Below are 13,531 nucleotides of genomic sequence, written 5' to 3'. Positions count from 1 at the left end.
CTCATGCTGTTGTACACAGGCCTGAGTGACACCAAACCAGGTGCTGGAGCTCTCCAGGAATTCAGAAGAGCTGGGGGAGGTGGCTGTGTGTGAACAGTTTAATGGGAGGCTGAAAGGATGAGAGCTGAGAGGTGTATTTGTCCAAAGACCACAGGTATGGCTGGTGCTGAGTGGCCTCTGTAGTGTTCATCTGAGGAAACACCACTCCATGAAGGGTCTGACCATGTGCTCGCCTCATGCTCCATCCTTTAAGCCCTTCATATGCCCACGCCTGAGGTGGCACGGCCGGTGCCTTGGCCAGTCAGGGCTCAGGTGAGCAGCAGCACGACAAGAGTCCATGACTGACAGCCCAGCCTGGGTATGGGTGGTCTGGGGATGGAGCAGGGTGTGGCCTCGCCTTTAGCCAAGCCCCACCAGACACAGGCACTGGCAATCCAAGAGGCTGTGAGATGTGCAACATCCAGTCTCTGACAGGTACCTGCCACAGGTGCCATCAACCTGTGCAATGCCCTTGGAATTGCCTCTTCCAGTGCCAGTGTCTCTGGAGCTGGAGGGTCAACAGTGCTCTGGAGCTTCAGTCCAAGGCACAGGGCAGCTTGTCACTGGGGCCGAGGTGCCCATTCCTATGGGAGGGTCCAGATCAGAAGGGTGTAGGAGCAGCAATTTTGGGGCCTTGCCACGATTACCTTGGCAGGCCTTTGCCAGCACCAGTGTCCCTGGAGCTCTGGGCTCCTTGGCTCGCTCAACCCTAACCCTAAGCATAACCCTAGCCCTTAACCCAGATCTGAGGAGCAATTTCTGAGCAACTTTTTTATTGTGCTCTGATTCTAGAACTTTCTTCACATACCCCAGTAGAGGTTTAGTGAGGATGGAAGCTGTTATCCTGTGGCCATCCTCCTTTTTCCCCAGCCTGGTTTGTTACCTTGCGATCTGCTCAGTTGACCTGGTTTCTCTGTGCTTGCTCAGTCAATGGTCCTGTTATGCAGACTGGGTTTTATTTGATTTGAGCTGACGCTCCTGCCTTGGGCAGGGATCTCTACTTGTGCCTCTTGCAGGCTTCTGGTTTGCCCTCGGAGGAGCTGTTCTGGAGAGATGCAGATCAATATCCCAGCCTGCTGCCAAGGACGCACATCCAGGGCAGCATCCAAAGCCTGAATATGGACAGAACAATTCTGCTCAATCCAAGAGCTGTTATCAGTGCTGGAAAAGCTGGGCTTTGGGGTCTGAGTCTAAAGCCAGGGCTGGGATGGATCCAAGGAGCAACGCTGCCTCTGCCAGTGGCTTGGCCTGGCTGCCATCCCTGGTGCTTGGGCTGCTGTTCTCTGCTGGACACAGAGGATGTGTGCTGTTCTGGACATCCTGGCGTGCCTAGGCTTGCACAGAGGCGGGGAACACCTGTGCACATGGATGTCTGACCCACTCCTGGAGTTCATGTCCTGCTGCACTGCTGCTCAGAATGTTCCAGCATGTGGGAGCCAGTATTTTGGGGAATGGCAAGCTGTTGGATGCAGCTTGCCTGGAGCTCCTCTGTGCTTCTAGTCTTCTATAGAAACCACTCTGGTGCATGAAAGGGGACAGCTGCTCTCTCTGTATCTTGAATATCCTTGCATGCCAAAGCTGGGAGATAGATAGATAGTGCCCTTTTAGAAGTTCAGATACCAATAGCCTGGCCTTCTCTTATCCTGGAAAAAACATGGATCCAGCCAGGACTGCTGCTGGTGGCCGCTGACTGCACTGGGTGGTGAATAGCCTGTGCCCTTCATCCTGCTGGTGCTCATCCATCCACTGACATAGCTCAGGAGGCTTGAGGAGGTGCCTCAGCAGAGTTTGGTTCTTGCCCTGAGCCATGTCCTCCCCAGTCAGCTCGTTGAAAAGAGCTTGTGCTGTGGTTGGGCTCTGTGAAGATGCCATCCCTACAGGGAGATACTTCCTGCCTTCACCCTTCCACAGAAGGTGGTTTCAGAAACACTGTGGCCCCGAGTGCATGTAGCAGGAGGGCAAAACTCACCCGAAGTCCCTTCCAAGGACCACCTTCTCCCAAGTCATTTGACTTCTGGGAAATCTCAGTGAGCTCCTTGTTGGCAGATTTCAGCCTGGAGCTTGGAAGTTTGTCAGAAAGGGGCAATTCAGGGGAAGAAGGCAGCTGTCACCATCCATCCCGGTGCGTGCTGGTCACAGGGACTCAGGCTGCTGGCTGAAAGCAGCTCTGCCTCTCCCTCAGCACCTTTCCAGAGTTTCTAATGGGGCCAAGATGAGCCAACAGTGGGAAATCCTGAGTCCAGGGAAGCTCTGCAGCATGTCATAGGACGCAGGAACACTTCCTGGTCCAAAACCTTCCTGGATGAGTGGAGTGGTTGATGTGCTCAGTCCTGTTGCTCCAAGGACATCACCTGGCTTCTGCCTCTCACCCTTGCTTTGGGACAGCAGTTTTGTCACATTGACAGAAAACCTGGGGCATTTCTGTTCTGGAAAAGCCCTTCCTTCAGCATCCTGCCATGGGCACCAGCATCCATCCTCCAGAGAGAAGCCTGCAGTGGGCACCTTCCCCCATCTCCATTAGCTCCCCTTGCAGATTCCCAGTGCAAGGTGATGGAGCTGGGCTGGCTGCCCAGTGCTGGGAAGGGTAGACTTGCTCTTACCCCACACACCGGCCATCTTCAGGCAGAAATATGTCCCCATGAAGCACCTCAGGAGACAGAGAAAGGTCATGGATCCTCCACCCAGGAAGGCTGGAGCTGTGGGGAGATGCTCCTGCTTCGTGCCGGGCGGGGTGTCCTGCCCTCGCAGGGGAAGGCACACAGCAGGAGAAGGGTGCTGGGTAGTACCACCCTCTCCTCCCGGCGGGGCCGATGGGCCGTGGGCACCGTCGCTTTCATTTCGCTTCTCCTGCTCAGGCGGTAAATCTCGCCTGACGGGGCAGGAAGAGGCACCGGGAGGGGGAGGAGGCACCGAGGCGGCGGCGCTGCCGGTTGGTAACCTCAGCGCTTCCTCCCGGCAGGGTGCCTTTCCCGCGGTGCCCGAGGATGCTGCCCTGACACCCGCATCCCTGGGCAGGTGACCCCGAGGTCCCAGGCATGGCTGTGTCCCCCGGAGGGATCCCCACTGAGCTGCAAGGTAAGCATCGCCCGCTGCCGCGCTGCCGGGGCACCGCTGCCACATGGAGCTGCCCCTACCGGGCCTGCTTGGCCCCCGTTTGTCTCGCTGGGCTTGGCAGAGTCACTTTTGGGTCCCTCAGCTGCTACAGCTGAGGTTCACAGGGGCCCATGCAGTGTCTGGGGGTTCCTCCTGTCTGCAAAACTCATTTGTCTGAGGATGGACCTTGGACCAAGAGCATCCCAAGATAACCTGGCTCCTCAAGGATGGGATTCTGCACAGCTCAAGCTGCCAGATTTGTGGGTGCAGCTTGGTGCTGCTCAGTCCCATGTGCTTGGGCTCCTCTGGCCAGCTGGGGGTCCCCAGAAGCTCCGCAGGAAGGCACAGCCTGCAGCTCAGCATGGGGGGTGTGAAATACCACTGCTCACAGCCTTCTCTTGGCTGATTGGAAAAGCAAAAGGCCTCAGGGGTCTCAGGGTCCTTCAGCCCCATCAGGCCCCCCGAGGCTGGCAGTGGGGTGGGAAGGAGCTGGGTCACTGTGTCCCCACAGCCTCAGGCCCTGGCTCTACCAACCCCTGGGCAGGTGTGGCTCAAACCACTGACCCATGGGGCTTGATGTCATTGTGTCAGCCTGGTGTGCTCTGCACAGTGATGGACAGCTGTGGTTTTGGTGCTGTTTTCTCCCATGAGAGGCATGAATCAGGAGGGCATGGAGAGGGTGCTCAGGGCAGGAGTGATGCTCACACTGGCCCACTGATGGTGGGAGTGACCAGTCTGTGACCTTGTGGAGGATGGCACATGTGACCACCCTGACTGCCCCGTGGAGAGGCAGGACTTGGGTGACCAGCTGCTCCCTGGTGGTAAACTTGGAAAGGAAGAGAAATCAGGATCCTCTTATCACTCAGTGCCAGCTCCCAGTGGGTGAGGCAGCACAGGCAGTGTGAACGAGCAGCCCCAAGCCCTGTGCTTGGTTGAGGCTGTGGCAGAAGATGGGGAGGTGGGTGCATCACCTGAGCAGCAGAGGACACCCACAGGTGGTGTGTGAGGCTTGTCTGAGGGCAACCAGGGTCTAACTGTCAGGTGTGGAGGGAGAGGAGATGATTCAGGTGGGGACAGTATCCTCAAGAGCAGCAGGGCACATGGGAGGTGACTTCAACCACCTAATTGCATGTGGACATTGGTCTTTCCAGAGGGCATCACCGCCTTCCTGGGAGCAAAGAAGGTGCTCCTGGTGCTGAGCATCCAGCTGCAGGTGAAATCCAAGTATGACGACTTTATCTTGGTATGTGCAGAGTCTGGCCTGGTTCCTGCTTTCCTGGTTTCCCCAGGAAGGTGTTTTATGGTTGCAGTGAGGGGCAGGGGTGGCTTCCATGTCACCATGGTCCCTTGTCACACCTTGCCTAGGTCCTGACACCCTGGCGAGCCTATGTGCTGCCTGTGATGCTGCCAGTGAGGGTAAGTGTGGGGACCCTGGTACAGCCCTGGGGTTCCTGGGGGGGGCTTGGGGCACTGGAGGGAGTGACCCTTGAGTCACCTGGGCCACCGGGTCTGGGAAGCCCTCAAAAGCAGGATGAGGAGAGATGGGGGGAAGGAGAGAGGGTCTTGTTTGGGGGCTGGTGAAGGGTGGGGCCAAGGCCAAGCACTACTTGAGGCATGGGAAAGTTGGGAGTTGGAGGGAACCCTTGGGTTTCCTTTCTCCATCAGCACTGGGGTTGTTCTTGCTTCTCTCACCCACAGGTTCACAGCAGCTTCAGCTTCCTGGAGGTGAGGGAGATGACGCTCCAAGAGCCCAGTGTGGTGAGTGGGACAAACTGGGACAAACCAAGCCTGGGCATTACCCCCATTTCTGCCCACTCCCCTGTGGCAAACCCTGGTCCAGAGCTCCCCACAGGATCTAGGGTTGTTCTGGTCCCCCATTGCACATTGAGGGTCACCAGTGTTGATCTTATCAGGGTATTGCCCTGGAGGTGCAGGGAGGCACCCGAGGGTGCTGGGTGGGTGCCTGCACTTCTTCCCCTCTGACATCCACAGACAGTGCCTGGCCATGGCACCTCCTGCTCAGCAGGGACAAGGTGACAAATGGCTGCAGGCTTACCAAGGTGAAGACAAATTTAGCAGGAGGGTGTTTTAAACCCCGTTAATCCTCTTAGAGAGGGGCGGGCCCATAGGGCAGATGTGGCAGTGGAAACCATGGAAGAGAGGACTGGCATATCAAGGCTTGGATGTATTGGCCAAAACAGGGCTGTGGTCCTGGTTAACCTCCTGTCTGCTCCTTTCTAGCATCCTGTCTGGCTTTTTCTTGGTAAAGCATCATCAGCAACCATGGCCTCAGCTTCCACACGGGGTTTCTGCTGCTCAGCAGGCTGTGTGGCTGAGCTCCAGGAGAGAGCTGCAGGAGCTGGGCACAGACAGAGGGGTGCAGGGAGTTGATAGCTCAGGGTGGAGGGGGGTGAGATGTCTGACTGGGACATGGAGAGCCCAGGGATTGTTAAGGGCAGGCGGTCCCACGCTCTCCTGCCTCCACAGCCCCGGGCACTGGCGGAAGCGCCGTCCTGCACGATGCCAGCAGATAATTGTCATCCTGCTCCCACGCCTCAATCAGCGTGTAATTAAATCAGGGAGCATGTTGCCATGGGATTTTTTTTTTTTCTGGTAGGAACCATAAGCTGAAAAAGCCCTGAACCTCGATTAAATAAATTCAGGGAGGAAACCTCCATGCTCCAGCTGCAGCTGCTGCAGGCAAAGACAAGACTGCTCTCACCTCACTGCATTGGGCTGCCTCTGCATCAGCTTAAGCTGAATTTTCAGGAGGTTTATGCCTTACCCTGGCACACTAATGTATTTTATTCTAAATTCCTGGTGCTCACAGCATTCTCTGTGCTTATGGCTGGGTTGGCAGTGAGGAGCTGATGGCTGTCACCGTTGTGTCTGGGGGCTTGGGGACGCTGTGTGCTGCCAGCTTGCTCAGGAATCTCTCATCCTTTGGACCCTGCAGGTTGTCATAGAAACAGATGCAGCATCTTATGCCTTCCGGTTCATGTCCTTGGATGATTTGGAGCAAGTTGTTATCCATGTCACCATGTCACTTAAGAAGGTCTTTCCAGACTCATCCCTTGGGTAAGGCTCCTGAGGGGTGGTGGTATAGGAACCAGAGCAACCCCTTTGCCCAGAAAAGCCCCAGACTGCAGAATCCTGGTTTGGGTTGGAAGGAACCTTAAAGATCATCTAGCTCCAACCCACCTGCCATGAACCAGGACACCTGCAGCTAGAAAATCCCAAATATAGGATGGGTCTACAACATTGCTTTTAGCAGGAGAAAAACACAAGTATGGAGGTGAGACCCTGTTCCCTGACTGATTATTTCTGGCCACCCTACACACAAGGGTTGTAGCTAAGCAGAGAGTGGTGGGGATGCTCTTCTCCTGGCCCACCCTGACACACCCCTCTGCTCCCTCCCCAGGACACTGCTCAAGAACTCCCCCCCCAGCCTGTATGAGAGGATCCAGCAGATCACAGACTCACTGGAGGAAATGCTGCAGAGCAACCCTGGGCCTTGTGGTAAGTCCTGTCATAACGTCCCTCAGGCAGGACCAGGAGAGTTGGAGCACTCTGAGGACCAGCCCTGCATCCACCAACAGCAGCTGTGCTGACAGCCCTCACCTCTGCTGGCAGGGCTCCTGTGATGGCTTTGGTCAGATGGAGCCCTGCTGCTGGGGTCTGCTGCCCACCAGCCCACCCCATCCCATGGGGCAGGAGCAGGTTTGAGGGGATGTAGCTCCCCAGGAAAAAGCAGGACAGCAGGCAATATAGCTCAGAATCTACCTGCAAGGACCTGTAGCTATGCAGGCTTCTATGCACCCCACATGGCACCGCTGCAAAGCCAGGAGCTTTTCCTGTAGCCTGGTCTGGAGCAGGATCCCTCCATTATCCCCGTGGCAAGGTGCCTTGCCTGGTATCCACATGGACCAAGCAAAGCAAGCCACAGCCCCACTTGGGGACTGACAGTAGATCCCTCTCCCCTTTGGGCTGGGAAGGGGGAGCCCTCAGCATCTCTGGATGCTGTCATCCCTCTCCTGCTTCCCACTTTCCCCAAAGTTCTCCTCCATGTTCCCTTGGGAAGGTCTGTCCCCAAACTGCTTTCTCCTTGCAGGGGGGTTTTCAGAGACCTACGCTGCTCTGTGTGACTACAACGGCTTTGCCTTCCGCGAGGAGATCCAGTGGGTAAGCTGGTCCCTCCCGTGGATGCAGCAGGGTGTCACTTGGTGACAGGATGCTTGTGGGTGCCTCAAGGTGCTGCTGGGGCTGGCAGCTGCAGCTTTGAGTGCCCCCTGCTCCTGGGGGGCTGGAATCAAAGTGCAGGTGGGAGCGGCGTGCCTTGGACCAGGTTGTTTCCCAGACCGTGACCCAGGAGAGGCCCTGGAAATGTGGGGCCTTGCTGGGTGTCCCAGTAGAGGAGAATCCTGCTGGGGCCCAGCCATAGCAGGACTCCCTATCCCCCTTTCCTCTGGACACTGATCCCAGCTCACCACTCCCCACACCCTCACTCCTACCAGCCTGGGGTGTGTTGCCTTCTGACCATTCCCTGCAGAAGTTGTCCAAGGCTCACCAATCTGTCCCACCAAGCTGGGACATGTCCCCTGCCAGCCAGAGCATCAGGGCAGGCTTTAGGCTTTGGGGTTAGGCAAGGGACTCCCCAGAAGAGGCTCCCCAAGGGCCCAGCTCCCTCCAGCAGCACCAGGGACCTGAGCCCTCCCCAGGACCCAGTGCTGAGCCTGACCCATGTGTGCCTCCTTCTGGGAAGGACGTGGACAACATTTACCACAGCCAGGACTGCCGGGAATTCAACCTGCTGGACTTCAGCCACCTGGAGAGCCGGTGAGCCCCGCAGCCATGCTGCCTGCAGTGTCTCAGCACCCATCCTCATTCTCTCTGTCCCTGTTGGGGGCCCAGCATGCTCCCCTGCCCACGTTAAAAGCTTTTATAGGTTACACGCTCCAGGGATGCCACATCTGCAGCCTGACACTCCCCCTCACCCTGAGCCCCGTCCCATGGGGCAGCAGCTGAGAGTCCAGGCAGCCTCTCTGTCCATTTTTAACTCTTAGATCAGTCTGGGAGCTGTTTATAAGGCTGAAAACCCAATGTCACAGTGTCTTCTTGCAGCTCGTGGCTGTCAGGTGTTTCCCTATGCAAAGCAGCTGGTGCAGCTTGCCACCCTGAAACTTGCACTGCTCCCCACCAGCCCCCCCAGATATCTGTTATCACCCTGTTATCACCTGATTATAACCTCATAGTGGGGCTGTGAGCTCCAGCTGTGCCTGGAGTTTTCCCTGTGGGGCTCAGCCACGTCTCCATCCCTAGAAAGGCAGAGCAAGGGCTCAGCTCTCAGGGGAAGCAGCTGCCAGGCTGGGCCACAGCAAGTCAAAGTTCTGGGTTGAGTGCTTTGGGGAACAGAGGATCTGTGTTCAGCTGGTGAAAAAGGAGACCGTTTTAGAGATTTCTTTGGATGAGGAAGTAAAAAAGAAACTTGTTTCCACTCAACAAAACCTGTGGTGTTGCTCACATGAGGGCTCAGAGTTAAAAAAGAATTTAAAACCCAGAGGTTTAGATAGAAGCATGCAAATATTTTCATTCATTTTATTTTCCCCAAGGAAATAACCTGGGGAAGATGATCTGTACCTGTGGGTTGCTTTAAACCCACAATCCCCAGTCCTGTTCTGTTGAGTGTTGTGCTGGAGCACACTGAAGTTGGGTGTCCTGGAGCATCCCAGGGTTGGGTCAGTTGGAGCACCTCGGGTTTGGATGGGATGGGTGTGTTCTGGCATCCTGGGTGTCTTGGGGCACTCCAGCAATCTTGGGGCACCCTGGGGCTGGATGTCTTGGTACACACCCCAGTTGGGTGTTTTGAGTCATCCATTTGGGATTAGCCTTGGCTCAACCTGGCCCTTGACTCCCTCCTCCCTGTCACCCTGCAGGGATGTGGCGCTGAGTGTTGCTGCCTTGTCCTTCAACCTGTGGTTCACCAAGCTCTCCTGCAAGGATTTCAGGCTGGTGAGTGCCAGTGCTGTGGCTCTGGGTGCACCAGAGGTGGCCAGGTTCCCAGAAAGGCTTTCTTCTTCCCTGCCAGAATCAGGAGATTTCAGAGCAGCTGCTCTACATGCTCAGCAAGTCAGTGACACTGGAGGAGCTGGTGCTGGAAAACAGTGGCTTGAAAGCGTAAGTGAAGGTGTTGCAAGGCAATGATGAGCAGGATCTTGGCAGCCTGGTGCTTCTTCCCTCAGTACATGGAACAGGGAGGTCCATCCATGGACCCTTGTGCCAGAGGGTTGGTGGCTCCATCCCCTCCAAACTGGGAAGCTCACTGGGAGCAGAGACTCCCATAGCCTGGAAGTGAATATCACCCACCCCCGGAGATGCTCTGCTTCCTTCTGGCTGCTCAGAGGAGCCAGGTCTGCCACACAGGCAGGAGCTGCTGGCATGTCCCTGTAAGACTACAGGACTGGTGGCTGTCTTTCCTGGAGGTGTCCAGGCATTGCTCAGATGGGTGACCCTTCTCCCCACAGTGACTTTGTGCAGAGGATGGCCCAGGCACTCAGCAGCCATCCCAACTCGGTCCTGCACACCATCAACCTCTCTGGCAACCAGCTGGAAGATAGAGGTACTCAAATTCTGGGCTGGAATGAGTTTACACTCACAAAAACTGATGTTCAACTCCAGATCCCACCAGCAGCTGTCTCCTGTCCTGGAGGCTGCAGCTCAGGGTGGGATGGACACCCAGCTGTGCTGGCACAGCTGTTCAGAGCTCTCTGCTCTCATCAGGGGTCTCTGCCTTCAGCCAGCACGTGGAGAAGAGTTCCAAGGGTCTGCAGAGCCTCAGCTTGGCCAGGACAATGCTCACAGCCAAAGGTAGAGCCCAGATGCCCTTGCCCCACTCCACTAAAAGAGTGATGGAGGGGCTGCAGGGACAGCCTGGAAAGGGCACCTCCATGGATGGGATGTCCTGCTGCCCCAGCTGGATGGAAGTTCCCTTGCTCTGCTCCCCGGCTCTCCCCAGTGCAGGGAGCCTGTAGCCATGCACGTCTCTCTGAGCAGGGATGAGCACGTTATGCAAGGCCCTCAGAGATAACAAAGCCACTGGATTCTCCCTCCGGCACCTGGACCTCTCTGGAAACCCGGGCACCCTGGCTGGGGATGACATCAGTGTGAGTATCCATGCTGTGATGGGGTGGGGTGACACTCAGACTCTGTTCCCAGTCTGGTTTGGACAGCTTTGGGCTCCTCTGGTCTGTGCCCTGCCCTGCAGCACCCCAGGGATGGGGAAGTCATGGCTGCAGCACCCTGTGCATGCCTGGGAGCAGCTGGGGACACCGTGGGGACATTCCCCTGCATCTCCTTGTGGGAATGTGGCAGATGCCATCTGGAGCTGGGATGTAGCCCATGAGACAGTGGGCTCCTGTGCACAGGATCACCCCTGTGCTCAGCAGGAGGGAGGAGTCAGGCTGGAACTGGGATTCCAGGGCTGCAGGGTGGGGGGTGGGACTCAGGGGCAAAGCTGCTGAGCCCCCTCTGCTCACAGAACCTGCAGAGCCTCCTCCAGCATTGCCACTCGCTCTCCCACCTTAGCCTGGCTGGCACAGACTGTCCTTTGGATGCTGTGAGTACCATGCAGGGGCTCCTGGCAGTAAGCCCAGCCCACAGCCCCCCTCCATCCCTGAACTGTGAGGGGCTGCAGAGGAGGACCCTGGCTCCTCCTCTACACGGCTCACATCCCCACCCTGGCAGCTCTTTGGAGCCCTGGTCCACGGATCCCACACCAGCCTCATCCACCTGGATCTCTCCAAAAACGTGTACTCCCACAAGTAAGCCTGGGGATGGTGTGAGGGGGGTGGGGTACCCAGGGAGGTGTGGTACCCAGGGAGGTGTGGTACCCAGGGGTGTGGCTGGTGCTGGGTTACCGTTGTTGCCATGTTGTGCCCATCCTTTTCAGGAAGGTGAAAACCGTCTCCCCTGACATGAAGGAGTTTTTCAGCCAGGCCTGCTCCCTCAGACATGTCTCCCTGGCAGGTACCAGGCTGCCAGCCGATGCCGTAAGGTGCGCCTGGGCTGCGGGAATGGATTTGGGGTGAGCACAGCCTGGGGAGACCTTGGTCAGGGCTGGGGGGGAGGATGGAGGGAACAGGCTGTGAGAGGCAGAGCTCTGGGAAGGATGCTCTTCTCCAGCATCCCATTCCCACTGCCTGCACTGTTGGGGGTGCCCCATGGCAGGTGCTGGTGCCCCCATTTCTTGCACTGATGGGGGTTTGGTGACTTTTCCAGGGCGTTGCTGCAAGGCCTGGCAGAAAACAGTCACATCAGTGACCTGCACCTGGATCTCAGCAGCTGTGAGGTGAGGGCTCAGCAGCCATGGGCAGAACCCCTCTGGCCGGGGGTCCCACTGTGGCAGTGTGGGAGGGTCCATGCCCTGTCTGACCTCCCCGACAGAAGGATCTCGTTTGCAGGGCTCGCTGCCTCCCCTTGTACTGATGTCTTGCTGTTTCTTCCAAGCTGAGATCAGCGGGGGCCCAAGTCATCCAGGACCTCATCCCTGATGCCAGCTCCATCAGTCACCTGGACCTGTCTGACAATGGTAGGTTGCTTTTTCCCGGCCTGGGAAAAGATCTCCTGTATCTCCTGGATTTTCAAGTCCCAGCACAGGGAGTGAGGTGATTTCTTTATGCCCTCCTTCCGCAAGACTTGCCAGAATTTCTCATTTTGCATCTTTCTTGATGCAGTCCTCTTCAGGTCACTGAATCTGAGGTGGTCTCCTGTCACTGGTTCAGGGTTTGGAGCACTGAAAGGGTTTTTTGTGCAGAAACTCTTCCCACCTTTCTGCTGCCAGCCTTGTCCTGCTGTGGCCTTGTGATCCTAATCATCACAAACATCACCTCTGCCAGTTGTTAATTTCACCTAAACTTCTAAACAGCCTTGCTAAAATCTCACACCAGACCATGCAACTCTTCAGTAACCAAATGGCTCTAGAGAGCTGTGAGATGTGGTTTGAAGTCCTTCAGGACACCAATGCTCCAGAAGCTCATGCTCTCACCCAAAATTTTCAGTCAACCTTTGCCAAAATATGCTTCTATTTTTGGCTCTCCCAGTAGAGCACCTCTGTGCAGGAGGAGCAGTCTATGGGTGGGTGTTGGTGCCTTGTGCCCTTGGCTGGTTGAGCTGCTGGGTGATCAGATCCCTGCTCGTAGCTCTGCTGGATTTTCCCTGGGAGCCAAGAGGATGGGAGTGTGGGCAGCTGCCTGAAAGCTGCCCTCCCCCCATGGTGTCCAGGGTGGTGGGTGGGTGGTGGGGGGCACATCCCTGAGGAATGGCAGAGAGCAAGTTCCATCTCCAGCTCCCTCAGTGCCCCATGGCTCAGCACAGCCTTGGCAACCCCATATCAGGAGTGCCCACAGTGGCTGCTCCTTCCTGGAGGTCATTTCTCAGGGACCTCAGCTCTTCACAAGTCCTCAGTCTCCTTGGGAAAGCCAGGAGCCTCCCTGGGCATCTCCAGCATCCCACTGTGGCAGCTTGGTGGCTCTGCAGGTCTCCTGTGAGGGACCACCTTGGTGCCACCTCCATGGATTTGTTGGAGCATCTTGGGGTGTCTCCCTCTCCTGCAGGCTTTGACCCCGACATGGTGACCCTGGTGCTCTCCATTGGCAGGAGCAAATCCATCAGGCATGTCTCCCTGGGGAAAAACTTCAGCATCAAATCCAAGTGAGTGCAAAGGAGCTTGGATTGGCTTGGAGCCATCCTGGAATGGTGCACCCACCTTGACTCTCCCTCCCCATCAAAAGCCCATGGGCTGGTAGGAATTGCCTGCCCATCCAGGGAGGGTCACCACTGCCAGCACCTGGTGCAGAGCCAGAGATGGATCATAGCCCTGGCAAGAGTGGGAGGGAGGACAGAGCCCTCCCTCTGTGGCATGCACAAGTAACCCCCTCGCACACACACCTCTCCTGCAGGGAAGGTCTGTTGGATGTCTTGCACCGCATTGTCCAGCTCACCCAGGAGGAGGATTGTGTAAGTCCAGCTTGCCCTCAGCCACCAGAACCATCCCATCCATGCTCCTGGTCACCCTCAGCCACCACTGTGCAGTCTCCATGTAGTGCTGCCATCCAGACCCCTCCTGCACAGGCTGGGAACAATCCTCCCTCTCTCCCACTGCCATTCAAGTCCTTCTGCTTTTATTTTTCCTCAGTCTGAAACAGAACCTCAGACAGAGAAGTGGGAAATCTGGGAAAATTGAAGCCTGTATCTGGTTAAAGTCATGGAGGAGACTTAATGTAACCTGCATTCAGCACAGCTTTCCCAAAAAACCTCTCCTTTCTCCTCACTGCCTGCTGGGCATCTGAGCTAAATCCAGCCTGTCTAAGCAGTCACTGCCCTTCTGTTTCTCAGGGTTCAGTAT

General features: G+C 56.6%; 1 protein-coding gene across 2 annotated transcripts in view; it reads left to right on the top strand.

The window, feature by feature from the left end:
- Nucleotides 1-2,906: 2,906 nt before the first annotated feature.
- The window catches only part of CARMIL2 (capping protein regulator and myosin 1 linker 2), a 23,605-nt gene continuing 12,980 nt past the window's right edge, over nt 2,907-13,531 (top strand). For both annotated transcript variants that reach the window (XM_050978958.1, XM_050978957.1), the window contains exons 1-20: nt 2,907-3,114; nt 4,284-4,375; nt 4,498-4,548; nt 4,831-4,890; nt 6,089-6,210; nt 6,554-6,651; nt 7,244-7,314; nt 7,895-7,968; nt 9,066-9,141; nt 9,218-9,306; nt 9,654-9,748; nt 9,910-9,996; nt 10,183-10,292; nt 10,667-10,744; nt 10,873-10,949; nt 11,078-11,182; nt 11,407-11,476; nt 11,635-11,716; nt 12,741-12,837; nt 13,086-13,143. In XM_050978958.1, the coding sequence (XP_050834915.1) occupies nt 3,075-3,114; nt 4,284-4,375; nt 4,498-4,548; nt 4,831-4,890; nt 6,089-6,210; nt 6,554-6,651; nt 7,244-7,314; nt 7,895-7,968; nt 9,066-9,141; nt 9,218-9,306; nt 9,654-9,748; nt 9,910-9,996; nt 10,183-10,292; nt 10,667-10,744; nt 10,873-10,949; nt 11,078-11,182; nt 11,407-11,476; nt 11,635-11,716; nt 12,741-12,837; nt 13,086-13,143 (1,632 nt within the window). In that variant the 5' untranslated portion in view covers nt 2,907-3,074. The remainder of the gene's footprint in view (nt 3,115-4,283; nt 4,376-4,497; nt 4,549-4,830; nt 4,891-6,088; nt 6,211-6,553; nt 6,652-7,243; nt 7,315-7,894; nt 7,969-9,065; nt 9,142-9,217; nt 9,307-9,653; nt 9,749-9,909; nt 9,997-10,182; nt 10,293-10,666; nt 10,745-10,872; nt 10,950-11,077; nt 11,183-11,406; nt 11,477-11,634; nt 11,717-12,740; nt 12,838-13,085; nt 13,144-13,531) is intronic.

Source organism: Serinus canaria, chromosome 11 (genome assembly GCF_022539315.1).
Source record: "Serinus canaria isolate serCan28SL12 chromosome 11, serCan2020, whole genome shotgun sequence".
In the NCBI taxonomy this organism is placed as follows: Eukaryota; Metazoa; Chordata; class Aves; order Passeriformes; family Fringillidae; genus Serinus; species Serinus canaria.
The sequence above is the reverse complement of the archived record's forward strand: the minus strand, read 5'-3'. Positions and strand labels throughout refer to the sequence as shown.